The sequence below is a fragment of the Camarhynchus parvulus genome, chromosome 12 (genome assembly GCF_901933205.1).
Source record: "Camarhynchus parvulus chromosome 12, STF_HiC, whole genome shotgun sequence".
NCBI lineage: Eukaryota > Metazoa > Chordata > Aves > Passeriformes > Thraupidae > Camarhynchus > Camarhynchus parvulus.
In genome coordinates, this window is record NC_044582.1 from 14,024,685 (window position 1) to 14,049,402 (window position 24,718).

A 24,718-nucleotide genomic window follows, 5' to 3' on the forward strand; every position below is an offset into this window, starting at 1 on the left:
TAATTAGAAAACACAAATTACTTCCCTCTAAATAACAATGTAATAAAGCAACTGCTTAATGAAAAATATCAGTGATCAGTGAGCAATCCACAAGAACAAAAAAAGGGATTGTAATCAAACTAAATTCACAGACCCATGAGCAAAGCAAGAAAGACTTCATACAAGGTTAGTCAAAAATGAGTCAGACGCAGGGATCTAAATTAAACTAATTATCACAGAGATTATTACATTTATCTTAACAAAACCCTCTCTCTTTTCTCCCCAGTACTCCCTAAAGCTCTGTGTACAGCTGGCTGCATCCATCTGCTCAACTACATTTTGTAACATAGGGGAAAAACCACAAATCATTAAGCAAGTTTTGTAGCATGACTTCAGCACTCTTAATGCCACTGCCCATGAGGAGCTGTACTTCTGTTGCATGACACTGTGTTATGTTGTGAGTGATGTGACCCATGAATTAAATCCAAAATTCAGCTTATTTCATATTTTTTTGTGTTAACTGTGCAGTCTTGAGTGGTAAAACTTTTGGGAAGCTGTAAGGTTCCCTATTTATGATGAGTTCATGGAAGAACACATGGGACAAAACTTCACCTCAAGTGTTGCTGTTTCTAACATGCAATTTTTAAAGGGACATTTTTCTCCTCAACTCCTTTGTCTTTGTGCAACCTGAGTGACACAGGAAGACCACAAAATATGGCAAACTCTGCTTTGCTGAGCATACACAGAATGCAATGTGTGACCACAAACCCACACCACAGCCTGGGCCTGCTTCTGGTGAGAGCTCAGAAGACCACAAACACCCTAAAATTACCTAAATGGACAGCAGACACAACATGCCCTGTTCCACAGCCTCGTACTTTAGAGATTGTGGGTCAAAATTATCTAAAACTGAATGCTAAGGAAGACTTATCTCTGGGCACTACAGGAGGCATGCAGCCAGCCCATCCCAACAGCTCGGACATGTGGAGGCCAGCTGCTGTGAATACTTCACTTTTCACTACACACATGCACGCAAATTATATATTTCAGTGGGATTTCAACTGAAGTTGGAACAATTCAGTAGTTTGCACAATCCACCCACAGGACAAAGGCTCCTGGAATTGCTAAGAGCCAGTCTGGAGGCCTTGCTATCATCTCATGTATGGCTTACAATGTCTGCATACTGCTCAACATTTTTCATTTTTGGCGTGGTTTTGCATGTGAAAGAGAAGAGCAGCTGTTTCTAGATCTTCACTTCTCAAAGTTCCTTAACTCATCCAACACTTGGATGGTCATTGTGGACCATCTCTATCCAAGAGCAAAACAAGCCATAGGCGAGTCTAAGAGGAAAGGTCACCCATGAGGTTTTGCCCTTATGTCACCTGTAGCCCAGAATGCATCAGTGCTGAAAATTAATTGGGGATGAAGGAAAACACAAGAAAATAAAGATTTTGGACTGTGTCCCAAGGTTAACATTTACAGAGAAAATGTTCCTGCCCTGGAAAAAAAACAAAACCTTCAAGCTTTCTAAATAGCACTTACACCATGCTGAATAAAAACCAAAGGCTGTATCAAAGAAAACAGACACTTCGAAAGATGAGGTTTAGGTAAAGTACTGGAGTCAGGGGGTGCACAGCCATATACCTGGCATCGAACATTGATCTGTGTGCAAAACAAGGAACTTTAAATAATTAAAGCTAATGGCCATTAGTGCTGCTGGGGGGGGGCAGGGGACAGGAGATTGGTGGTGACAAAGCAATGCCCTTGGTTCCCTATGATCCATTGCCAAAGAATTTCTAATAAAGGACAAATACTATTTAAAAGAGTAGATGGAAGTTCATCTTTTCCAGACCAGAACAATCAGCAGCAAGAGAGGCAAGTCTGTGCAAGCATAAGGAGAAGAAAAAAATCAAGAAGAAATCCCCTACCTGTCCCTGCCAAACTTTTCTGCTCGTCATCGTGATTTGCATAACAAGAGTGACACTGCACTAGCAAAAAAAAAATTAGCTATGCAATATAAGCTTTAAGCAAGAGAATAATTTACACTGCAGTAATACAGCCCTGCCATAAATCAAGTTTGGTAACTACCAAATGCAGTGAAAAATGCTACATTTCTGATGTTAATGTTCAATGCTAATGCCAAGAAAGCAATGTTTTGAAGAGATCATCTTGGGCATTATTAACCCAGTGTAACTGACGAAAAGCATAATGAGGCATAGAATATTATTGCCATTAAGAAGAATTTCAGTTCTAGATGCTCTAAAGATGCTAAATTTTATTAGCCTCAAATACTCATTTTTGGTTGGGATGTTGAACAATTCCCTGCCATTAAAGTCTCAGTCATATTTTCAGCATCTCAAATGAGAATTGATTTTAGAAGCAATAAAAAAGATACGGGCTAATAAAATGCTATTTAATTACTATGAAAATATAAATTTAACTATGCAGTAATATATATATATAAGATAATTCCAAGACAGCAAGGTAATAAAGAGATTGAGAATTAGTGTGACAATTACCCATCTAGCCTATGGTTGAAATCATGTCAGCAGTTCTTGTATTTTTATTTTGAAGCTCATTAAATAAAGTGCTTATCATAAAGCTCAAGCTGTCAGAGTCATATGCTTAGATGAAAACCTTTGTTGATATTTAAACAAATATGTACATAGACATTAAATTTCTGAAATCTCACAAATTTCAGAGGCTAAACACTAGAATTGGAAACTAATTACAGACCCCCACATCCTTCTTAGACAGATAAGGGGCTGTGTACACACAATATTATGTATCCATTTTTCATATACATAAGCATACACGTGTGGCTATCCGTGAGGGCAACTTTCCTTTTCCAGGAGCCCACAAAATCCATCACTTACAAGCTTTATTTCTGGAAACCCTTGCACAATTTTGGGGCATGCTGCAGTTTTGAAGGCGCCCAATCCCATGGCTCCTGTTCCCAGTGTCATGACCATGGAGGTGCCAAAGGGCAGCAGCACCTCCAGGCCAACCCCACTGCCACTCCAAGCTCAGGACACTGGCGAGGAGAAAAACCATATTTTGCTACAGTCACATCTGTATTTATCCTGCTCAGTGAGTGTGTTTGTCTTCAGACTTACCACAGCACTGCCACAAGGTGTAAATCCATGTGCTCAAACTGGGTGGCTTATGGCAGATTCTTGTGTCTCATATCTGGAGAGCAGCCTGTACAGAGGCTCCTGGCATTAGCTGGATGCTGCTATTAATATATAACATCCCTTAATAATGAGCTAGCATTTACAGAATGCTCAGGCAGACTCAGACCTGGGCAGTGCACATACACATGGCATGCTAAAAAGCTCTACTAGAGGACAATGGTTTTATGGATGCTTTCACAAAACATCACTTTATTAGTCTGAAAACAGTTTTCTATTCAAATAGATCATGACTTGATATACTTTCAAGGATGCAACCTGTACATCTCAGAGACTAATCCTGAAGGATGGAAAGAAAACTTCTGAGGACTGATATTTACCTGCACATCCCTACCAACTTCACCAGGTCCTGACCTGTCCCAGCATCCTCAGCCAGCTGTGCCACCTCCCTGAAGCTCAGCCTCCTCCACCAAGTCTCTCTGGCTTACAAGCCCTGCCAAATTCTTAAGCCCAACTTATGATGCACGGCAGGTCTTCTGGCACAAAAGGCACAGCTTAACTGACTCTTAAAGCTGGTATAACCTAATTACTATCACCATCACAAGAATAAATCTATCTGACCGAGGCAAATAAACTCCATTAAAATAAATAAACATAAAATCCCAATGCAGAATGGGAAAAACATTTAACTTCAGAATGGAGAGACTTAGAGACATGCAAACAGATATTTAAAAACAATCAATTTCAGAACAAAACCATTGACTACTCCACTACAAAGTCATCCTTCTTCCTCAGTTTTGCCCACCTGCTATTGCTTTTAATGACTCTCCAAATGTATTTAATTACAGTGATAAACAGAGACCTTTCTTGGATTTCTGACACCTCATTACTTCTGTTATGGCTGGTTATTATAATGCCAAATCAAGGCAGCAGCTACTGCACCTACCTGCAGTGTGGCTGATAAAAACTCATTATTTACTTGCACACCAAAATGTCACCCAGGCAGTATGTAAGGGTAGGAGGAAAAGAAAGTGGAACAAAACCCTCCTTGCTGCACACCTCCAAGTCTGCTCCACTTCCTGCCGTGCAAATCCTGATGAAGATGTGGGAGGCACATCTCCACTAAATCTGCCTTATCTAATGCACAGTATTAGGTTCTGCTGTGCCACCTTGTGTTACATCACATCACATTTGATATAAAACAACCGTGTGCGTTTGAGTTGCTCCACTTACACCACTTCAGCATTTAATACCGAAACCCAATCAACATAAGGTGAAAAAAAAAAGCACAAACTTTCAAAACCTCAAGCTAAGAAGGAAAAAAAAAACCTTTCAGAAAGAGTTTCAGAGCTCTCATCTTTCATTTGATAAGCAACCTGTTTTATTCTCATCTCAGAGCCTACTGCTTTCTGCAAGAGAGGATGGCTCTGGCAATAAAACATCCTGATGTGGAGATTTCAGCCATGTTTTTTTTCTTCCAGCATTCAGCAAACGCTTTGGTTTTCTTACTGATGCTAAAGCAGATCCAGATTCCCTGCCACAGAAAGGCAGCCATGCATGTAACCTGCACACCACCACTATTGTGCTGTCAGCACGCAGGACTACACAAAACTGACATTATTTCCCCATTCCAAACATGTTAATTGTTCATCCCCATCGTAATTAAAGCACAGGTTTTCTCCTGGCCTTAAAGCACTCTTCATGAAACAGCAAAAAGCTTTAGAAGATTATATCAACCCTTGAAATAAATGCAAAATGTGTAACAAAATGCCAAATAATGAATCAGCAACTGTTCTATCCTATTTTACACTTCCAAGCGACTCTGGAGCTCAGATGACACATATACCTGGGGGACACAAGCTATAGCATAGATAGGCCATGCTGCCACAAAAATGCAGGCTAGCTCATGTACAGCTGATGCTGACCCAAAAAGCAGATTTCACAGGAATCTCTTCATTTGCTTACTCATTTCTAGGAGAGAATCAGTGCAAATGGAGTTAATGAAGGGTAGCTGAGGGGAAAACACTTGGGCCTCCAATGCCTAACAGATTAGTGTCAGCAATTCACATGTATCACACCAGCAATAGCTGGAAATTCTGCAGGCAATTAAAATGTTCATACCCCAGCAATGCTGATTCTCCACTATCAGAACTATTATATTATAAAGCTGCTTGTTTTGGAATCAGATGTTCATAGGACAATGTGCTTTGTTTGGAGTTCCTTGGCCTCCCATGTTTTAGGAAAAGCAGTTGGATATGAATAATAAAGCTTGAAATAATAAATAAATAAAAACCCCAACTTTAATGAGGTATTTTTATATCTGGAATTTTGGGAGCTTAAGGTAGGGTTTTTGCACATGTGGGCTTTTTGATATTTGGGTTTGTCAATTACTATTTCAACTGGATGCCTTGCACTGGAAAACTCCAGCAGGACCTGGCAATGTTAATTCATTAGTTCCTGCCAATGTATTATTTATATGAACGTTAGGAACATACATTAAACTATTTGGTGTCTGAGCAAGCTACCAACAATTACCCTTAGTGGCTGTAGCATCTCTAGGAGTGAAAAACCTTGGTGAAACCCTGCTGCCTCCTGGAGTCTAGTGGGAGCTTTGCCATGGACTCCAGCATCACAAAAAATCTCCCCCCTTCGTATTTTTGGTCAGCAAAGTCATCTCAAACCTCACAAATTCAGATCATCAAAAACAAACTACTAATGTCACTAAGATTAACACCTGTAAAGCACTTTGAAGGAGAAAAAACACCACGTAATCCCAACATATTACATTATTTATCAGACGACCTGATTTTAAATGTTAAGTTTGGCTTATTTTTATCACAAAGAGAAAACAAGTTTCTGCTTGCTTGCTTTACAAAACCAATTACAGAGATCAGTGTATGGTGCTGCATAACAATACCCAGCATTGTCCCAAAAAGGCGTATCTAACACTCCCGAGCTGCTGCAGGAAAATTAACTCACACACTGCATTGAAACACATGCACATCAGCAATTCTAATGAGGGGTAGGAACTTCAAACTTCTTATTAAAAATACCTAAACTTATAACACTTTCTTGATTTCATCTTTTCCTGACTTTAACCGATTTTCCTATCTGCTCCTTGATACACTAGTGCCTAATCAGAATAAGGCTGTGAGAGAATAGCAAATGTTACATCAAACTTGCTTTAAACCTTTTTAAAAATCTCAACAGCTTCTTTGAATATAATTCCAGTCAACAGAGAATAACAAAGAGTGACTTGGTGGTTTGGAAAAAAAAAGATTCAGCTACTCCCAACTAAAGGTTCCCCCAGTCCTGCTCCTTCCCTTCACCTAAATTTCAACAATGCCTTTTTACTAGGATTGTCTGTTTTCAGAGAATGGCAAAAAGGCACAACGCAAAACTTTTAAAATCATCTAATTTCCAACACAGTTTGTAAACCAGCTTCACTTATCTAATTGCCTTCTTGCCAGGCAAAGATCTTTAAAAGAAACAGTAACAAAAATAAACAAGAGGAAACAATTGAAGACAGATTTTTAAATGCCAAATGATATTCCAAGTTTAATCAGGAAATCCATAACTCTGGAGTTATGAAGTAATGACCCTGGAATACAAAGTAATGAATTTGAAAAATAAATCTTGGCCTTACACCTGGACATGTATTTCTTCAAGCATACTGCAATTCTGATTTCCTAAATCAATCCTCAATAAACCCCAGTGAGGGGTGCCTATGAGCCTGGATGTGTTATTTGTACCACAATATCAGGTATTTTTCAGCATACAGCTCAAAACAACCTCTACTGAGTGACAAATTGAAAGATTCAACAAACAGGTTTGGTGGAAGATACCTGAGTAGAAGGTACTGGGAGCTGGTGGTGATGGACAGAAGGTAAGACAAGGAAAAAAGAGGTATTTTGAAATGGGATATTTAAATAGTTTAGAAGTCAACTGAGCACACCAGAGGGCAGAAAGGAATTAGATCTGCCCCTGTTCTGGGGGTCCAGGGAAGGAGCTGTCACAAGGAAACCAACCATGACGGTGGCAATGAACGATGCCTGGCAGCAGCAGCTCTGTGCTTGGCCAGATGGGGTCCAGGGAGCTCCTAGATCAAAACTCAGCACAAAGACCTCAGTGTAAACTCTGCTCCCTCTCTACTGGGGCTGAAAACACTGCTGGAAATGGTGAACTTTTCTTCCCACCCCACAGGCTTTGGCACTGGCAAACGTGCTCTGTGGTAACCATCAGATGACTCCCAGGTTGTGACTTTTGTCCCAAATGCAGTTTGGACTCTCTCTCTCTCTAATTCAGCAGCTGCTAAGACAGTTTGAAACTTTCTGGCAGCTCGATGAAGTGGCATGACTTTCAACTCACTCTTCACTGCAAGCCTAAAGGGTAAACAGAAATGAGTGGCTTGTTTAAAAGAGTTCAAATCTGCACTGAATAGCTGATTGCAGCTCTAATTATACCATGGTTTTACATCATTAGGGATAGCAAATGAAAAGGAGCTCTAATTCCACCACTCTTTTTTTTTTTCCTTACCACGCAATGATCCAATTCCAGCTAAGGAAAGGAAGAGGAAACTTCATTTCCAGGTGGGAATTCCAGCAAAGGAAGGTCCATGTAGCTAAGGAAACTTGATAAATTTGTAATTTTCTTCCATTGTTACAAATTTTTGTTACATGTGTCACAAGGAACTTCTTAAACCTACTGACTTGAGGACCCAGTAAGCAGGACTGTTGAAACAGACCTCTCCCCATTTCCACCAACCTCACAGCTTCCCACAAGCACCTTTCACTCCATTGAACCGTAAATAGGGAATTTACCATGGACTTTACATGAAGGTAAGACTCAGGTAGCAACTGCTGGGCATTTAGACAAGTAGATGTTGCATTGATTCTTCTTCCCATAAAACACATTTAGTTTTGACAATCTTGTGTATATCTATAAAACTATTTTGCATATATATTTTTTTATATTTAATATTTTTTTTCAGAAGATGTATTTCCATTTCACAGTTTAATGTGAGTTTGGCACTGGGGAAAGCAATTAGAAATGGCACTGATTTGCACATGACATGTGAGTGACATTTCACCTGCGTGCCTTTACTTTGATCTGGACCAAAGTGGGAACACATCTTCCAGGGGATTATGTAGATCAGGCTAAGGTTTATGCTATTTTTGACCTTCCAGTGAATAAAGATGCAACTAAGCACTAACTGTGAGAGCTCTGAAGGTAAATTGTCTGTTCAAACCTGCACGAACACTCAGTGTAATTCTTGGAACTGAACAAAAATAAACACATATATTTTGATTAACCTGAAGACTGACCTAAAAAAAGAGGTAAAGAAGGAAAAAAAATCCTCTTTAATCAGAAGTAATTCACAAAATATAAAATATATTAAAATTTCCTCTGAAACAAATATTAGACCTTAGTGATTCCAAAAAATACAGCACAGTAGTTTTGCAGAATAACTTGTTCTGACACAGCCCCCCACCTGTCCCAACACAGGCACAACTTCCACAATAGAAGTCCCTTGGGAAGCAGTGAAATTATTGTGCCAAAATGTTTCTTGTATTATGAATAGAGTCTGTGCAGAATGGAGAGGTATTTGAGAATTGCTTATTTCAGTTGATTACAGTGCATAGGCAAAGTTTCAATGACTAATGGATTTCAAGTGGCAAATAATATTACTTTGTTTCTTTGCTTTCTTTTTTTTTTTTTTTTGTAGAAAGTACTTCATGTACTTGGTAGGTACAAGGTTAAAAGAACCTTTTCCGTTACAAACATTCAAAATAAAGTTGTACCTATTACAGCTGCCTTAATAATAATTCTTTAAAATAACCAAGGTATGTAATCACAATTTCCAGTGCAGGGACAAAAACATAGGCTTAATTCTACATTTTGTAGCAGCAGCACTGGTTTACTTTCAGGTGCAGAGCTCTCAAATGGTGCTGCTGGGTTATCAAGCATCTCCTCTGCTGTTGCAGGCACCATGTCCTGTCCCCTTCAAACGTGCTCAGCTTCACCTTCAGGCAGTAAAGCCTTCACGCCTCCCCCAGCTTGACTTACAGGCTCTAATGGCTCGGCACCCCCTTCTCACTTCCAGTTCAAATTACTCACAGCCAAACACACAGTTGTTCAGCCAGCTCCTTCATTTAAGTACCTTCTATCTCTCCTGCCTAATAGAGACAATAATTATTTTGTCCCCTCTGTCCCTTCATTTTGCTAAGCAAAATCAGCTTTTCCAGTCAGCCCAATCAACCCTCTGCACCCTGGGGGGTTGAACTCCTCATATCAGGGGTTTTGAGTTTTATCCAGTTTTATCCACATATAGGTGAAACAGGAAAACAACAGCAGTATGATTGATCCTACAGAGGAGAATAAGGAGAAGAAAATATAAAAAAATTAAATCAAAACACAGACAAGGTAAATTTTCTATGAGGCCTCTGGAAAGCAAATTCTCAGTGATCTGACTTGGTATTGAAGTATTTATCCCAATCCTGCAAACGATTTTAGATGACACCTGTGCACACAGAGGGGGCATTTCAGCTTCACCCCTCCTGAAATCATCAGGATTCATCATCCTTGTGTTCCTCACTCAGAGGCAGCAGCAGGATTTGCCCTCTCCCATAAGCCAGTGCATCAGCTGAACACACTTCACAGTAAATATTTCACAGGCTGTTCTCAGCAACTCTGCGTTTGCATTTTAACAATTAGACCTCCTTATTGGGAGTGCACCAGCAGCTTGGAGCAGGCAGAACTTTTCCTGTATATTGCACATCTCTTTCTGATATTTTTCTGCTTGATTAGTAATCACTTTGAACATCCTTTCAGCAGCTCTTGGATACAAGCCTTGGCATCGCAGGGATGCTTCCTGCACAGCGGGACTGAATGCAAGTGCTGGGCTGAAGGAAGGATGCTGACAGCAGCTGAGCACTTTCCTCACTGGACACCAGAGGGAGGAGGAGGAAAGGACAAGTGACAGAGAAGCTGAAGAACAGCTTCAAAAGCCCTGAAGGAGCTTATCAGACACATGAGCCAAATACATTTCTGCAATCGCACCAAAATAAAGAGCGGCGCCTTGTCTGGGATGGTGCTGCTGAGGAGAGACTTGGCAGGGGCAGCATGAGGTGAAGTTACAGGGGAAAGGACCCGAGTGCAGCAGCACTGAGAGCCAGGTGGATTTCAGCCAGTTCCACCTTTGTTTTTTTAAATAGCTTAAGCTGTAAAGGACCTTAAAGATCATCTAGTTCCAACTGCCCTGCTGGGCACAGGACACCTTCCACTGTCCCAGGGTGCCCAAACCCCATCCAGCCTGGCCTTGGACACTCCCAGGGATGGGACAGCCACAGCTGCCCTGGGCACCCTGTGCCAGAGCCTTAGCACCCTCACAGGGAACAATTTCTTCCCAACACCCAATCTAAACTTACCTACTTTCAGTTTAAAGCCATTTCCTCTGTCCTGTCTCTACATGCCCCTGTGAAAAGTCATTCTCCAGCCACCTTGTAGGCCCCTTTATGTCCTGGGAGGTGCTGTAAGGTTTCCCTGAAGCTTTCTCTTCCCATGTTGAGCAGCCCCAACTCTCAGCCTGTACTCACAGCAGAGCTACTCATACCCTCATGCCTCTGATCACCTTGGTGGCTGACTCTGGACTGGCTTCCACAGGTGCAGGTGGCTCCAGTGCTGGCCCCCAGCTGGATGCAGTGCTCCAGGTGGGCTCTCACTAGGGTGGAGCAGAGGGGCAGGGTCCCCCTCTCACCTGCAGCCCAGGTGATGGATTTCTGGGCTCTGAGTGCACATGGCTGGGGCATGTCCAGCCTCTCATCCCCCAACATCACCTTAGAACACTTAAACAAACCTGACAGGTTTCGGGTCTGAGGTTACCACTGGGCATACTCTGCTTGGCTTCTCTGCCATAGCTTGAGCACCTTTTGGTCCAGGTTGCCTCTGGATGTGAGGAGAACCTTGTTTCAATAAATAACTTTGGACCAAGGCCACCAAGATCTCCAAGTTCTGTACCATGAGAGCATGAAATTCAAAACTGCAAGTGCTCTGTGCTGAGATGGAAATGTGAGGACCTTGAAGGAGGGAGGGAGGCAGTTCAAGGAGACTGACATGGTACCTTATCTAGGAAGGTGATAGCAAATGTGGTTAGTCTCTTGATTAAATTGAAAAAAAAAGATTCAACATAATTATCAGGGAACTATTTACTATTTTATTAAAACTAGGCTTTTATTTCCTCATCAAAACTTTTCATTATGCCTTCAAGGTTTTAGGAGGATTATTAAATGTCAGGCACAATTCAAATAATTAATATATGGCGTTACCAGATATATATGCACTCTCCAGGAGGATTAATAATAGCTGCTATTTGTCTTCCAACCATATTTTCTCCATAATACATATATTAATCATGAGAATGAAGTGCATTTTTAAAACCTCTCTAGTACTGAAAGTCTTTAAGGAACTCACACTTTGAAAATTGAAGAATTCTTAATATATTCTGTTCTCTACTTTCTAATTTACTATCAAAATACAAAAATACAGTAAGCACTTGGAAAGAAAGGCATATAGGAAAGGCAGTGCTTTATCCAAAGCTGCTATTAGCTGCAGAATCAATGCATTCAATGCCTTGAATTAAGTCTTGGAAAACAACAAACCAGACTTGTGAATTCAGGAAACAACTTGTCCCTTGTTAAAATGGACTGACTTTTGGTGTTTACTGCAATCAAAACACTTTAGAAAAGACAGCAGGAAAGTACTTTCAGAGCACACACTCCCCTCAGGGCTGTGCTCAGCACCTACTTGTCCCTTTAACTCTGCCTCTGCAGGGAGGTCATTCCTGCCATGCACCCATGTGTGTGCTGTCCATAAAACCCTGCATGGGACAGGGAGCACAGTGGGGACAGCCCTTTGTCCCTCTGAGAGCCCCAGTGCCAGGGAGAGAGGGAGAGCTGACCCCTCTGCTCTTGATTTTGCACTCCACAGCCAACCTGGACTTTCCTGCGAGCTTGACCCTATCCCAGCAATCTCAATCCACAGGTTAAAGAGGTGCTACCTCAGGTTACTTTACACTTACTATGTGCAGGGAAAGAGCTCCTGTGCATGGACTGACCAACTGACAGGTTACTTGCCAGCCATTCTCCATGTGGGCTGCCTGTGGGATGGGTTTTGTATCAGCTGGTGGCCTCAGCAGTGCTACCAAAAAACTGAGCTCGGCTCTCAATGGCACAGCACACAAATGTGCAGAAGTCACACTGCAATTGCTTACAATTTGGAGAAATTTAAATTCTCTTCTATGCTCCCAAATGTATCCCAGGTATAATCCTTCCCCAATGAAGAGTCATTAAGTATCTGATTTTGAACACTGAAAATTGCAGAACATATTACCAGCCTTTTCCATATCTCAGAATAGCTCAAGGAATGTCTATGTTCTATTTAAAATGCTCAGGTTTTCTGAGCATGAGACCAGGGTTTGTTATGTAAGCAAAGGTGTAACCACACCACCCTCCTGCCTCTTACCAACTCTGTGTGCATGTGGGAACCTGAGCATCCCCCACAGTGCAGCAAAACACAATAAACAATTTTAACCACCTATGTGACCTGACAACTGCCAACTAGGGGCAGTTCCTACATCTCAGGAAAAAAACCCCACATTTCTACAGAGAAGCTTAGGAGAGCAGATCTTTCGCGACGCGCATTTTTTCCTTTTTATAATTTCAAGAAGAGGTGTTTTAAAGCAGTTTTGAAGCCTTACCTCCTCGCTGCACCAGCAACGTGACTTCGCTTCCCTTAGGACATTCAATCAGCATATCCACCACCTGGTTGTGAGTGAGGCTCTGCACATTCTTCTTGTTGACTTCCACTATGAGGTCTCCCTCCTTCAGGCCGCGGCACCGCGGGCTGTCCACAATCTGTTTCACTCTTTGGCCTCCCCCACCGGGACTGTCTGCTATAGTAAACCCAAAGCCCATGGGCCCTTTCACTATGTGCACAGTTATGAGTTCAGGCTGCGTGGCTATGGAGGATGCCAAGGACACCGTATCGTTGGGGTAGCCGTGGGGTCCATTGGAGGAGACCTCGGCCGGGCTGCTGGGCCTGGCCTCCTTTGTGCCGTTCACTTTCCCTGTTTTGCTGCTGTGGCTCGCCGGGGAGTCATAGTTCTCCTGCCCGTTCACAATGATGGGCTCTTTGTCCAAAATTGCCACGGACGTGACCAGGCTGGTGTTGGGGTCGTCGGGGTCGAAGGGCAGGGGGTAGCCCCGGCACAGCTCCAGGTCCACACTGGCTCCGATGGGGATGGACTGGAAGATTTTCACCACCTGGGCGTGAGTGTGCCCTAGCACACAGGTGTCATTCACACTGACTATGACATCCCCTGCAGCGGACACAGACAGACAGACCAAGGAAATACATTTTGTGCACTGCAGGAAGGGGAGGGCTAGAGCCTGAGAGCAGATCTGCACCACCCACAGGTACCACTCACAGGCAATAGCAAAACGAGTGATATTGTAAAAGGGCAAAAGAAAAAGGAGCAATATTGTAAATTCATGGCAAGCCCCATGGCAGGGAAGAAGAATGCATCTGACTCCATGTTGTCAGAAGGCTAATTTATTACTTTATTATACTATATTATATTAAAGAATACTATACTATACTATACTAAAGAATACAGAAAAGATACTTACTGAATGCTAAAAGGATAATAATAAAAACTCGTGACTCTTTCCAGAGTCCCAGCACAGCTTGGCCCTAATTGGCCAATGAGTCAAAACAACTCACATCGGAGTCCAAACAAGCAATCACCTCGGGTAAACAATCTCCAAACACATTCCACATGAGGAGAAGCAAATGAGATAAGAATTGTTTTTCTTTTCTCTAAGGCCTCTCACTGCCTTTTAGCTTCCCAGGAGAAAAACCCTGGGTGAAGGAATCATGTTCAGAGAATGTGAATGCCACAGAGCGGCGACACTTGGGTGACCAAAAACTCTGTGGATTCATGACATAAAGCCTTTATGTACATAAATGTTTTTGGAAGTGAAAATGGAATTGGCTCATATAAAAAATTAATGAATTCAAATGCTGCTATATGGGCTGTTTCACAGCTATTTTGAAGTCCAGCTCTCACTGTTACACGTTGACATATGACAGAAACAAAATTGAGAGCACATAGGAGCTGTAACAGAAGGCTCTCAAATACCAACTGCTCAGACACAGTGAGTGCCACATGTCATGTCTCATACTTCAGCCTGAAATCCAGATATTGATAAAGTTATGAGTCATTTTATTAACACTGGGGCTGCAAAACAGGGACGTTAAGTGCTGTGATGCTCCAGCTGAAAGTGAGGAGTTTTGACCTCAGATGAAGCCCAAGAGAATTTCAAAGAATCAAGGTGGAAAAATACCTCCAAGATCACTAAGTCAAACCATTAACCCAGCAACACTGTGCTCACCACTAAACCATATTTCATATTTTGCAACTAAATTGTGATGGACCTGATCTCCGGCAAAATGAATTTGCCCTTGGTGCCTCCACACAGGGAAATTGCAGATTAGCCCACTGCTCTGCCCATTCCTTGGGAGTAGCTTTGGAAAGAGGCAAGCAGCATGGCAGAGACACAAACACAAGGTGGTGCAGCCCTACAAAAATCCATCATGCACAGTGAGGAGCAGGAACCCATAGCCTGATGTGGAGCCCCACAACTGCGGGCTCCTCTCCTCAGATCAGTGTGGGGAGAGCAGGAGCTGGCTGTTTCCCAGCTGGTATTTTGACACTGAGATGGAATTCCAACACATGAAATGTCCTTTTCTAAGATTCTGGATATATTCCTCAATGTATTTCACTTTCTTACTTACTGATAGGAAAGCTGAATGGCTTTCCCCACAAAGGGGATGAGGACTACAGTCCTTTATGAACAGCACTTGAAACCAGCTGCAAAACACAAACCAAAGTGGTAGTGGTGATTTTGATATAAAGCATCAGTACCTGTTTCCATTTTGCCATCCAATGCTGCAGGACCATCAAGCACCAAACTTTTGATTTGGAGGAATTCATCTGGCTCATCTCCTCCAACAACGGTGAAGCCAAACCCCCTGCTGCTTTTCCTTAGCTTGGTGTGGATGAACTTCCCTTTCAACTCAGAAGGGTTTCGTGTAAAAAAAGGTTTTCCTGTGTAGGAAGTTTGGAAAAACAATCTATAAGCAGGCAGGCAAGAGTGTTTGATCTCCTTTTCCTCTGCCCCTCCCCACTGTAAGGAGTCCATGGACAAACACAGCAGTGTGCAGGGACAGGACTGCACTTCACTCCTGCAGCCTCTCATCTCATCACACTCCGCCTGTCTCCCTGGATCCAGGCAGGCAGTAAAAGATGTGAACAAAAACCCCAGTACCTGGCACTTTGTTAGCTGTGGTCGTGCTCACCAAAGCCCCGAGGCTACAAAAGGGAAAACATGCTGCTTTAAAGAATGGAATATATTAAAGCTAGGGATGCTGGGCTGGATGTGTGTCTCATCTCTGTCCTGAGGTGGTTGTATCCATCCTGGGAAGGATGGGGCAGGGTTAGGGGGCCTCCTACAGGAGTCTGCAGTGAGAGTTTCTGCAGAAAGAAGCATCATTATGTTTTTCACCACTTGACTTTCTCCCAACCCACTGAGCAAAAAGCAAGTTCTGAGCTCTGATAAGACACTGATACCCTTCAGCATAACCCCCAGCCCCACCATTGCTACTGCTCTGTGACCTCCACCGGAGAAAAGGGGAGGACGCTGATGTTGTTCTTCAGACACTGTTTGAAGTCTTTTCCCTTTCTGCTCCTTGCCTGTTGTGGATGAAGCACTGCTGGTGTGAAGTTCAAATCAAAGAGCAGCCCAGGACCAGAGCAGTTGTGCTGGAGGGCTGGGAATGCTCTCTGGGAGCACAGTTAAAGAGGGAAAGAGGTGCTCCATGGACAAAAGCACATCCTTGCAAAGCATGTTGCACAGGCTCAGCAAAGGGATCAGGGCTGCTGCACTTCACAGTGCCAGCACTAAACACCTTTGCACTTTTAATTGTTTTTAACGCTTAGCCTGTGCCACTAAGCCCTCTGGTGACAACTCTGGGATCAGCAGTGGGTATCACAGCCAGCAGAGCTGGCTCTCTTTCAAACACCTCAGCAGCATTGCTGTGGGCCTCTGCTCAGAAAGGAGACCTTGGGGGAGAGCGAGGGGATTTGAGACTTGTAAGCCTTTGACTGGGAGGAAAAAAAGTATATTTGAAGATTATTCATGAGGAGGCCGTGTGAGGACTTGTAGTTTTCTGCCTTTGAAGGGTGGCAGAGGAACATGGAAATCCTGCACATCGTGGGCAGATGGCCTGCTCAGAGCCCAGCCTGCAAAATAAAGCCCTGACTATCAAAGGGCAACCCAGTGTCTCAGGTAACACAGACAGCTGAGAGGCAGAGTGCAGCAGGGCTCATTTCTGGTTCAAAGGACAAGCAGAACAAGCAGAGCTTGCTGGTGTCTGCCCACAGACACAGGCTGAGCTTGCCCTGCAGCAGCAGGACAGCAGCACCACAGGCTACATCCCACCTACAGAACTCACATTTGAAGTGAGTGTATCTACAAAACCCAGGCTGTGAGTGTTGCCAGGGGCACAGGGAGGGCTCCTTGTGCCCACGTCCCTGCCAGCAGTGCCATCAGGGGGAGAGATGGAAACCTCCAGGCATGGAAGCTGCTGCAAATGGGGAGTGAGAGAAGAGGGAGCAGCACTGAGAAAGGAAGAGGAAGGAATGAAAGAGGGGAGGAGTCATCAGCAGATACCAGGATATGTCACTCAGAGTGGTGCTGAGACAGGTTAATGCCCTGCTCTAACACTGCTGCACAGTTTTGGTGGCTGAGTTGTTGGGTAATGTTGAGATGTTGAGCCCCCAACATCAGCCCTGTGTGACAGCTCCTTTGCATTGCCATGTGTGGATGCTTGGGCAGCCCTTGCTTCAGCCTGACTGTGGGAAAGGCAAAGGTGGCATCCACAGATGCCTCCAGGAGGAAGATCACCATTTCTGGGGCACTCTGATGACATCTCCACACTCAGGTGCCTGGTGTAGGGAGGTGCCATCCTCAGACCTCCCATGTTTTTTCCTTGCTACCAGGTTGGATTACTCTAATGTACTCTAATACCCCTTAGGTCTGTGCTGGGGGCTTTGGGTCCTGTGAAATTCCATGTCTGTTTTGGAAGGGCTGATCTGCTTCCTCCTGCTGCAGAGAGCACTTCCTGGCTTTTCCTGGCAGGGAAGGCTGCCAGGGACAGCAGCACTCCACTCAGGTTTGCCTTCAGAGACCACAGGAGAACTTCCCAGCTCCCAGCTGCTCCCAGCTCTGTCAGGAAGGTGCATTCCAGCCAGATTCCCTCTCACCTTCCCCAGGTTCTGGCTCCTGCAGACCAGGGCAATGCCACTCACTTGCCGTGCAATTCAGATGTAGTCAAAAATAAGCCTACTTACAACCACTTGTAACCAGAGAGCACTTTACTGCCACAGGTACAAGTGGAACTCCCTGCCCTTGCTGGTGACCTCACCTGGCAATGTTTCAGCTCATGCTGCAAATTCAGGAATGATTCATGTCCTGTCTGGTGAGTTATTTAAGGCAAACAACTGGTCTGTAACCACTGACACAATAAATAAGGTTGTAATGGCCCAAAGCACCTGTACAAAAGTACAACTTCTGAGTAAGTCCTGCGTGTTTGAAAACTTGGAATGCTACACAGAGATTAGCCACAATCCTCTTTTTGATGTGTGCATCAAATCTCATTCACCTCTTGCACTCAGCAACAAATGTAGTCTTGAAACAAACTAGCCTCAAAATCTGGGAATTCAGATAAGCAGGCACAGGGCCTGGTGTGTCACAAGTGGTGGAAATACTGCCCTTGTAGTGGCTGAGGGAATTCTCAGGAAAAAAACCCTTGTTGCTCTTTCACAACTGGTTTAACAAGGTTGTTACCTTGTACTGGTGCTTCCCGAACTGCCTCTTGGTTGTTTGAAACATGGTTTGGAGCAGCAGGTGGAGGGAGAGATGGACACTCCTCTGTCCATTCTAGAGAGGGCAGAGAGGGAAATGTTACTGGTTTCACAACAGCACCAGGAGCTGCTGCATGTGCACACGCTGGGAGTGAGTGTGGGGGTCGAGGAGAGGTGAGAAGCATGGCAAGAGAGGAAACGGAGTCACAGACAGAGGGAATACAATGAACGGGATGTCCAAAAACCAGTTCTGAAGGATCTCTATATCCAGGTCACCTGACCCATCTGCTGGGACATCCTACCTCACACTGAAACTTGGGATGTGATTTGCATCTAAGTGGACTTGACATGAAAATGAAATCTACTCCCTGTGCCACTCATGACATCTAAGTGGAAGAACAAACCCAAATGCCACAGGACCCTCACTGCAGCTGGGCTGCATTTCAATTAAAAAATTAAAAAGTAAGAAAGAAAAAAAAAAAAGGGGCAGGGAGGGAGGAAAAAAATTTTTTAAAAGTGTTTCAAAATAAAGAAATTACTTCAGATTTTAGAGCCTGACAACATACAAAGGTCTTGGTTTAAGAAATCTCTCATGCAGGTTTATCTAGTGCATGTAAGAGCCCACTCCTCATCCCCTCTGGCAGCCTGAGTCCCTGTGCAGACTGGAACAACACCAGCTACAGTGACTGACTTGATGGAGCAGACTGAAGAGGAAAACATGTCTTAGCTGTCTCTGGGAAGTCTAGAAACTTTCCAGAAACAAAGGACATACAGAGAAAAATCTCTCCTGTCTAACAAGATAGAAACCTTCTACACTTAAATGATTCAGTTTAGATTTCCTCCATTGCTGCATCTTCTGTGCAGGAGAGCCACAGGCTTTGCCATGCACATCACTTTGCCTTTCCACCCTAAGGCCATGGAGGGAAGGACAAACACTGGCAGGATGCCAGGGAGGACATTCCCCATGAACAACCCACCCACCATGCCCTCAAGGGTGCCAACCTTCTGGAGGCTGTTGCTGTTGTTCAAGCTGCTTCTTCCTCTTGGCTTCAAGGACTGGGTTCTCATACTGTGTCTTCCGGTTGATGTGGCTGGAGATGGAAGAGAGCCATGAATCAGGGAAACCCTTTGTGCAGCAGGCAGGAATGAGAGCCAGGCACTGGAACTCCTCCTTCTGAGGAAAGGAGTAAAATACCAAACAAACCCAACAGCAGTAGGTGTGGAGCCAGGCTCATCCAAAAAGAGTATTTAGAAAAACAAGCAGATTCTGGTATTGATATGATGTCTCAAGTAGGGATGGGTAATTCCTTCAAATACATTAAAGTAGTGATCTATCTGTGAAAAATGAGATTAAAGCAGGAAAGGCATACTGTCTGATTGCATTTTAAAAGACAGGGCTGTATCATCCCTGCTTTAATCAGATTCCCAGAGGTGCAGCCATTTCCTGGCTCACCCAAGTTAAAAACAAAACAAAGCAAAACAAACCCCAACATCTGTCAGCAATCTGATCAATGCACACAGGGTGTCTTAAAAATATCTGCAGGGATGCAGGCTATGAGCTGGGCTCCAAATGGATCAAAATCTATCCAGAATCAGCCACCAGCAAATACTCCCAGTGGAAACCAGCATTTAGTGAAACTTCAGCTGCTTTCCTCAGGCAGCTTTTGAGCACTATGAGATGTGGAGAGCCAACATTTTGTACCAGTTCCAGGAAAAGAAAAAATAATCAGCCCAGTCTCATCGCAGCACACAAGGCATGCACTCTACAGAGGATTCACTACTTTATTAAACCCAGGGAAGAACAGCAGCCACAGATGCTGGGGTGGCAGGGGCAGGGCTGGGACTCCCTGAATGGCTCATCAACTGCTCAAGAGCCATTTTCAGTAGAGATTTTGCTACAGCAGAGGTTCAGGTAGACCTCAAAAAATATATTACCTTAAAGCCTATCTTTGTATACAAAGCAAAGTTTAGCATTAAGAGTAATTGCTATTATATTGTCTCCTATCCAGTATGTCTCTATAAAAAAAACACGTGAAAACCAGCCACATTTTCAAGTAATTGTGACAGAAGCACTCCAGGGATTTATATTCAGATTTTTTTTTCTGTTAAAGATCAATATTAAATCACTAGAAAAATATTTAACTTACTAAATAAAAAACAAGTTAGTGAGTTCTACCTCACTGAAAGTGAGCTCTAACTCACTCACTGAGAAAGATTTCCCATTTCAAGATATCTTTGGAGAGCCAAGAAAAAATGATAACTACTTTAAAAATGATATAAACTTTTTCATGATACAATTGTCTCTCAATAAAAACTATTATGTAATAACAAATTGCCTGATTTGAAGGGACAGAGACAAATGCTAAAATTACAACCATCATGCTAGCTTAGAGACAGCAAGTAAAATAAAATTATTGTCTTGTTGAAGTTACTTTTTGATTTAATTCCATCAGTAAGGAGTGCCACAAAACTAACAGGCATGTGTATATAAAGTGACAAGACAATATCCTGTAAAGATCTCTTGGCATGGCATTTAATAGCTGAAAAATATTCTTGATGTCTTTGGTAAATAAATGTCAAGCCTTAATTACACAGTTTGCTAACCTTGTTTCCCTAGGCACAGATGGTAGGGTCAGAAATGAGCCAAAGCAGACAGAAACTGTATTCCATGTCTACTCTGAGGGCTATCATAAGCCATCCTACTAGACAGGAGTATACACATAATTAAAAATTCATTTTATGGGGTCAGTGATGAAACAGAACTCGGATCTCTGGTGTCCCAAAGGAGCAATCTGACATGTCCATAAAGGAGAGGCTGCTCTAATTCCACAGAGAGTCCCATTAAACCTGTAATTCTATTCACAGTCACACAGCCTGATGGAAGAGCCTCTGCCACGGCTGTTTGGTCACACCATCTTCTCCAATCCTCCTTTTGAGCATCTTCTGACCCAACAGGCTGGTGGATTGCTTTGCACACTCATTTTGTGACCACAGGGCTGCACAAAGCCCACCAAACTCAGCTAAATGCACACTCATTAATGTCCTCTGGATAGAACATTATAATTTGTGAGGTGCTGGGGCTCCTGCACATCCCAACCCTGGTTTGCTCCTGCCTTCCCTGAGCTCAGCCCCCTCCCAGGGCACTCCTGTCCCCCATAGCCCACTCTGGGGTGGGTGGGGATGGCCAGACAGGGTCTGCTCCTCCTCCTTGGCCTCAGGTAGTACCAGCAAAGCACAGAGTGGGGTGCAGGGACCCCTCCTCCCCCCAACAGCCCCAGCAGAGCAGGCAGCGGCACTTACTCTACATAGTAGACACCATATACAGGATCTTCAATTTTCTCCCAACCAGCAGGCAACTCTGGAAATAGAAAGCATTACTGAAACCTCCAAGGCAGGTGTTTTCTGACAGGCAGCTGCTTCTGCCCAACGTGCAAAACTCTTCAGTAGATCAGGCCTTGCTTTGGGTATTTTTCAGAATTATCACAGCCCCCTTTGGAGGGCTGGCACAACACCCCAGCCTGTGCCCCCTGCGCTGGGTCAGCACATCACTGGGAAAATGCCCACACCAGTCAATTTTTGATTTGCTTTTTGCATTAAATGAGCAAATGCTCAATAAATTTCCTGTCTGGGACTGCCTCAAGTGCCCCCCTGGTTTCTCCACCATGGCCAGTGGCCCTGGATGGAGCACTGCAGGGGAAATCAATGCAGGAAAGGCCAGGGCATTTCAACACCAACCCATGAAGGTGGGTGAGACTATGGCAAAAACTGTAGCCCACTGAGAGAGACCACTTCCATCTCCTGTACCAGGGCCGAGCCATTTATGCTCACCAGTGCAGAAAAGAGGATCTTTTTACTCTTTTCTTTGGGATTTGCACCGCTCAGCCATGAGCCCAACACAAAACCAGGACAAGGTGGATTTACCATGTATGCCTACATATGGAACCCAGCCAGGAGGTGCACTTGATTGCACAACACTTCATGTAAGAACACACACTGCCACAGTCACATGGAACAGAGATTTCCTTCCTTTCATTACCATAATTGACAAAAAATTGTTCTCAAGATGAAATTAACATTTTTAAATGGATCCTCTTTTGTTCCTGTTGATTTTCTAGGCTGCAGATAGTACTTTAACTGTAATTAGTGAATGTGACGCAATCACTTCAGCATCCAACTGAGGGTTATTAAAGCTGTATGTGTTATTTAAGGGCCTGATCCTTGTGCCACTCATTTAAACCTCCACCACCCTATAGACTGTGCACATGTGGACCCACCAACTCTGCACATTCATTTAAATATAGAAAAAAACCCAACACTGTTGGATAATACAAGTTCAAATAGCCCATGCAAAGTAGTTTGTCAAAATTTAACATGAAATTTGTCAACACCGACAGTAATCTATGTTTGCTCATTATCAAATGCAGAGATTTATTTCCATTAATGGCATCAATTGCTGAGCCAATACAATCAACAATGGCCCATTAATTAGAACAACGTTGCCATAAGGATAGAAATATCTCAAGACTGGAGAGGAACAGAATCTATACAAACACACACGGACTAATTACTCAAAGTTTATGTTTGTGTTCAGAATTAGCTGGAGATCAGATGAAATCAGCTTTCACAGGTTTTGCTCCACGTGTCCCTTATTTGCAGATAAAGGTAGGTTTTCCATTCTTATCATTATTTTATCCTCATTGTGTTTAACATCTTTGGATTCCTTGAGACATAAGCCATTAAATGCAAGCCAATGCTAACTTCTGGGCATGAAAAAACTCCATGTTTTTATCAGCAGAGATTGAACACTTCAGAATTAGACATTCCTTTACACCCTGCAAGTTTATCTGAGAAAAGGTCAGAAAGCTAGAGGCCAATCTGGAAAGTCTTTTCACAAAGAGAACTCTCAGGTTTGCAGAGGAGTCCCAGAAGGTGAGAGCACCCTGGGACTGGCTCCAAGAGTTTCAGTGGGATTCAATTACAACCTAGCATGCAGTTGGGAAAATCACAAGCTGTCGGATCCATTTAGTTTGTTGCACTGTGCTGAAGGTAGAATGGTAAAGAGATCAAGCTGGGGTGAATGAAAAATAAAAAGTCAATGAGGGAAAGGAGAAGTGATGAACAAATGCCTTCAAATGAGTTCCAGCAGTTCTCATGCTAAATATCTTTTGTCTGTTTTGGACTGCTAAGTGCTTTTTTATTTTTAAAGTTTAAGCAAAAAAAAATTGTTTTCTTTCTTCTGTTCACAAAAGATTTTGATATTTAATTTCTTTTTTTTTCTTCCCATTTAAAGTATTTTCACAAAAGATGAGAACACCAGCACTTTATTAACCCCAAAAATGGCACAATGCCAAAATCTTTCCAGTTTACTATCTCTGCAGCTTTTTTAAAGGAAGAAATCTCCATGTTTTCAGATATAACAATATACAAAACTGCAGCTTTTAACACATTTCTTGATGATTATGTAGATGCACTTTTTGACTCCTACAAGCTTCCAGAAGTTCTCTAAAGTAAAAGACAATATTCTCCATAGCCATGTTGCAGTCTAACTTCTCACCTGCTTTAAATTATTCATCTCCTTTCTTTATCTCTCCTGCCAAACTGAAGATGACCCAGACCATTGGATTTTATCACAAAGATGAGATTTCAAAAAACATTTTGCATCATTAGGAGCCTGAGTGAGCCATATGGTTTTTATTTTGGTACATCCCTGCAGCACCAATGCAGTCTCAGAGCATCTTTCAGCAGGTGGGCAAATTCAATGGACAAATATCTAATATCACAATTTTAAGCCTTGGATAAGTACATGGATTCCTGTTGAGATGCTCTAATATCCTGCCCTACATACAGAGGGGTTGGATGGATTCCTAAAAAATTACTTCTCTAGCCACCAGGTATTTCAGCTGCAGCCATGTATGACTGTGAAGGAGCTGGAGAGGAACTCAGCACACTCAGCTCTTACTGCTCCCTGTGAAGCCAGGAGGGTTGGTCCAAGCCATGCTAAATTCTGCTTTCTAGGTTAAATTTTTGTGTCTGAAGAACAACCCTCTGTTAGAATGTGTCCTATTACTCCACAGCTCTTTGGAAAACAAGAAGTTGTGAAAATGCCTCAAGTCTTAATCTTCTTATATTTTGAACAGAAACTGTTGATAAGTTAAGGCACTAAATAGCTGTTGCCAACCATTTTTTTACAAACCTGAGTTACTATAACTATACTGAGTTTTCATGCCACCTCCTTAATGTTGCTGTAACCAATAGAGTAATTTGAAAATGTCTTTCTTTACACTGCAACATTTGCACATCTCAACAGTGTATTGGGCTGTGAGCTCAATAAAACTTATCTGCACTGAAACAAAGGGAAAATCTCGTGGTGTTGGAGCAGAACACTTGTGTACGTTAAGTGCCTGCAGATCTGGGGTCAGGCTTATCAATTAATGAGTTTTCCTGCATCTATTCCTTCAGCTCTGCTGTTGCACTAGTTCCTGATAGCAGACTGAAAGAAGGGTAATTTCTGTTTAATATTGCCTCTAAATTTGCTTTTTTAAAACCTCCCTCTCATTTTAAGCCACTGGTTGTGAAGACGTTAGCGAGAACTCTTTGCAGATTGTTGACGTGCATCCACCTACTT

The 24,718-nt window shown here is 43.0% G+C and overlaps 1 protein-coding gene across 26 annotated transcripts in view; it reads right to left on the bottom strand.

Moving 5' to 3' along the window:
• Window positions 1-24,718, bottom strand: part of MAGI1 (membrane associated guanylate kinase, WW and PDZ domain containing 1) — a 333,541-nt gene that overhangs the window by 41,095 nt on the left and 267,728 nt on the right. For 20 of the 26 annotated variants that reach the window (XM_030957038.1, XM_030957060.1, XM_030957041.1 and 17 more), the window contains 5 exons: window positions 21,394-21,451; window positions 19,096-19,184; window positions 18,077-18,169; window positions 15,094-15,276; window positions 12,865-13,485 (listed from right to left, as the gene is read on the bottom strand). In XM_030957038.1, the coding sequence (XP_030812898.1) occupies window positions 12,865-13,485; window positions 15,094-15,276; window positions 18,077-18,169; window positions 19,096-19,184; window positions 21,394-21,451 (1,044 nt within the window). The remainder of the gene's footprint in view (window positions 1-12,864; window positions 13,486-15,093; window positions 15,277-18,076; window positions 18,170-19,095; window positions 19,185-21,393; window positions 21,452-24,718) is intronic. The other 6 variants (XM_030957051.1, XM_030957054.1, XM_030957052.1 and 3 more) reach the window with 1 other exon arrangement.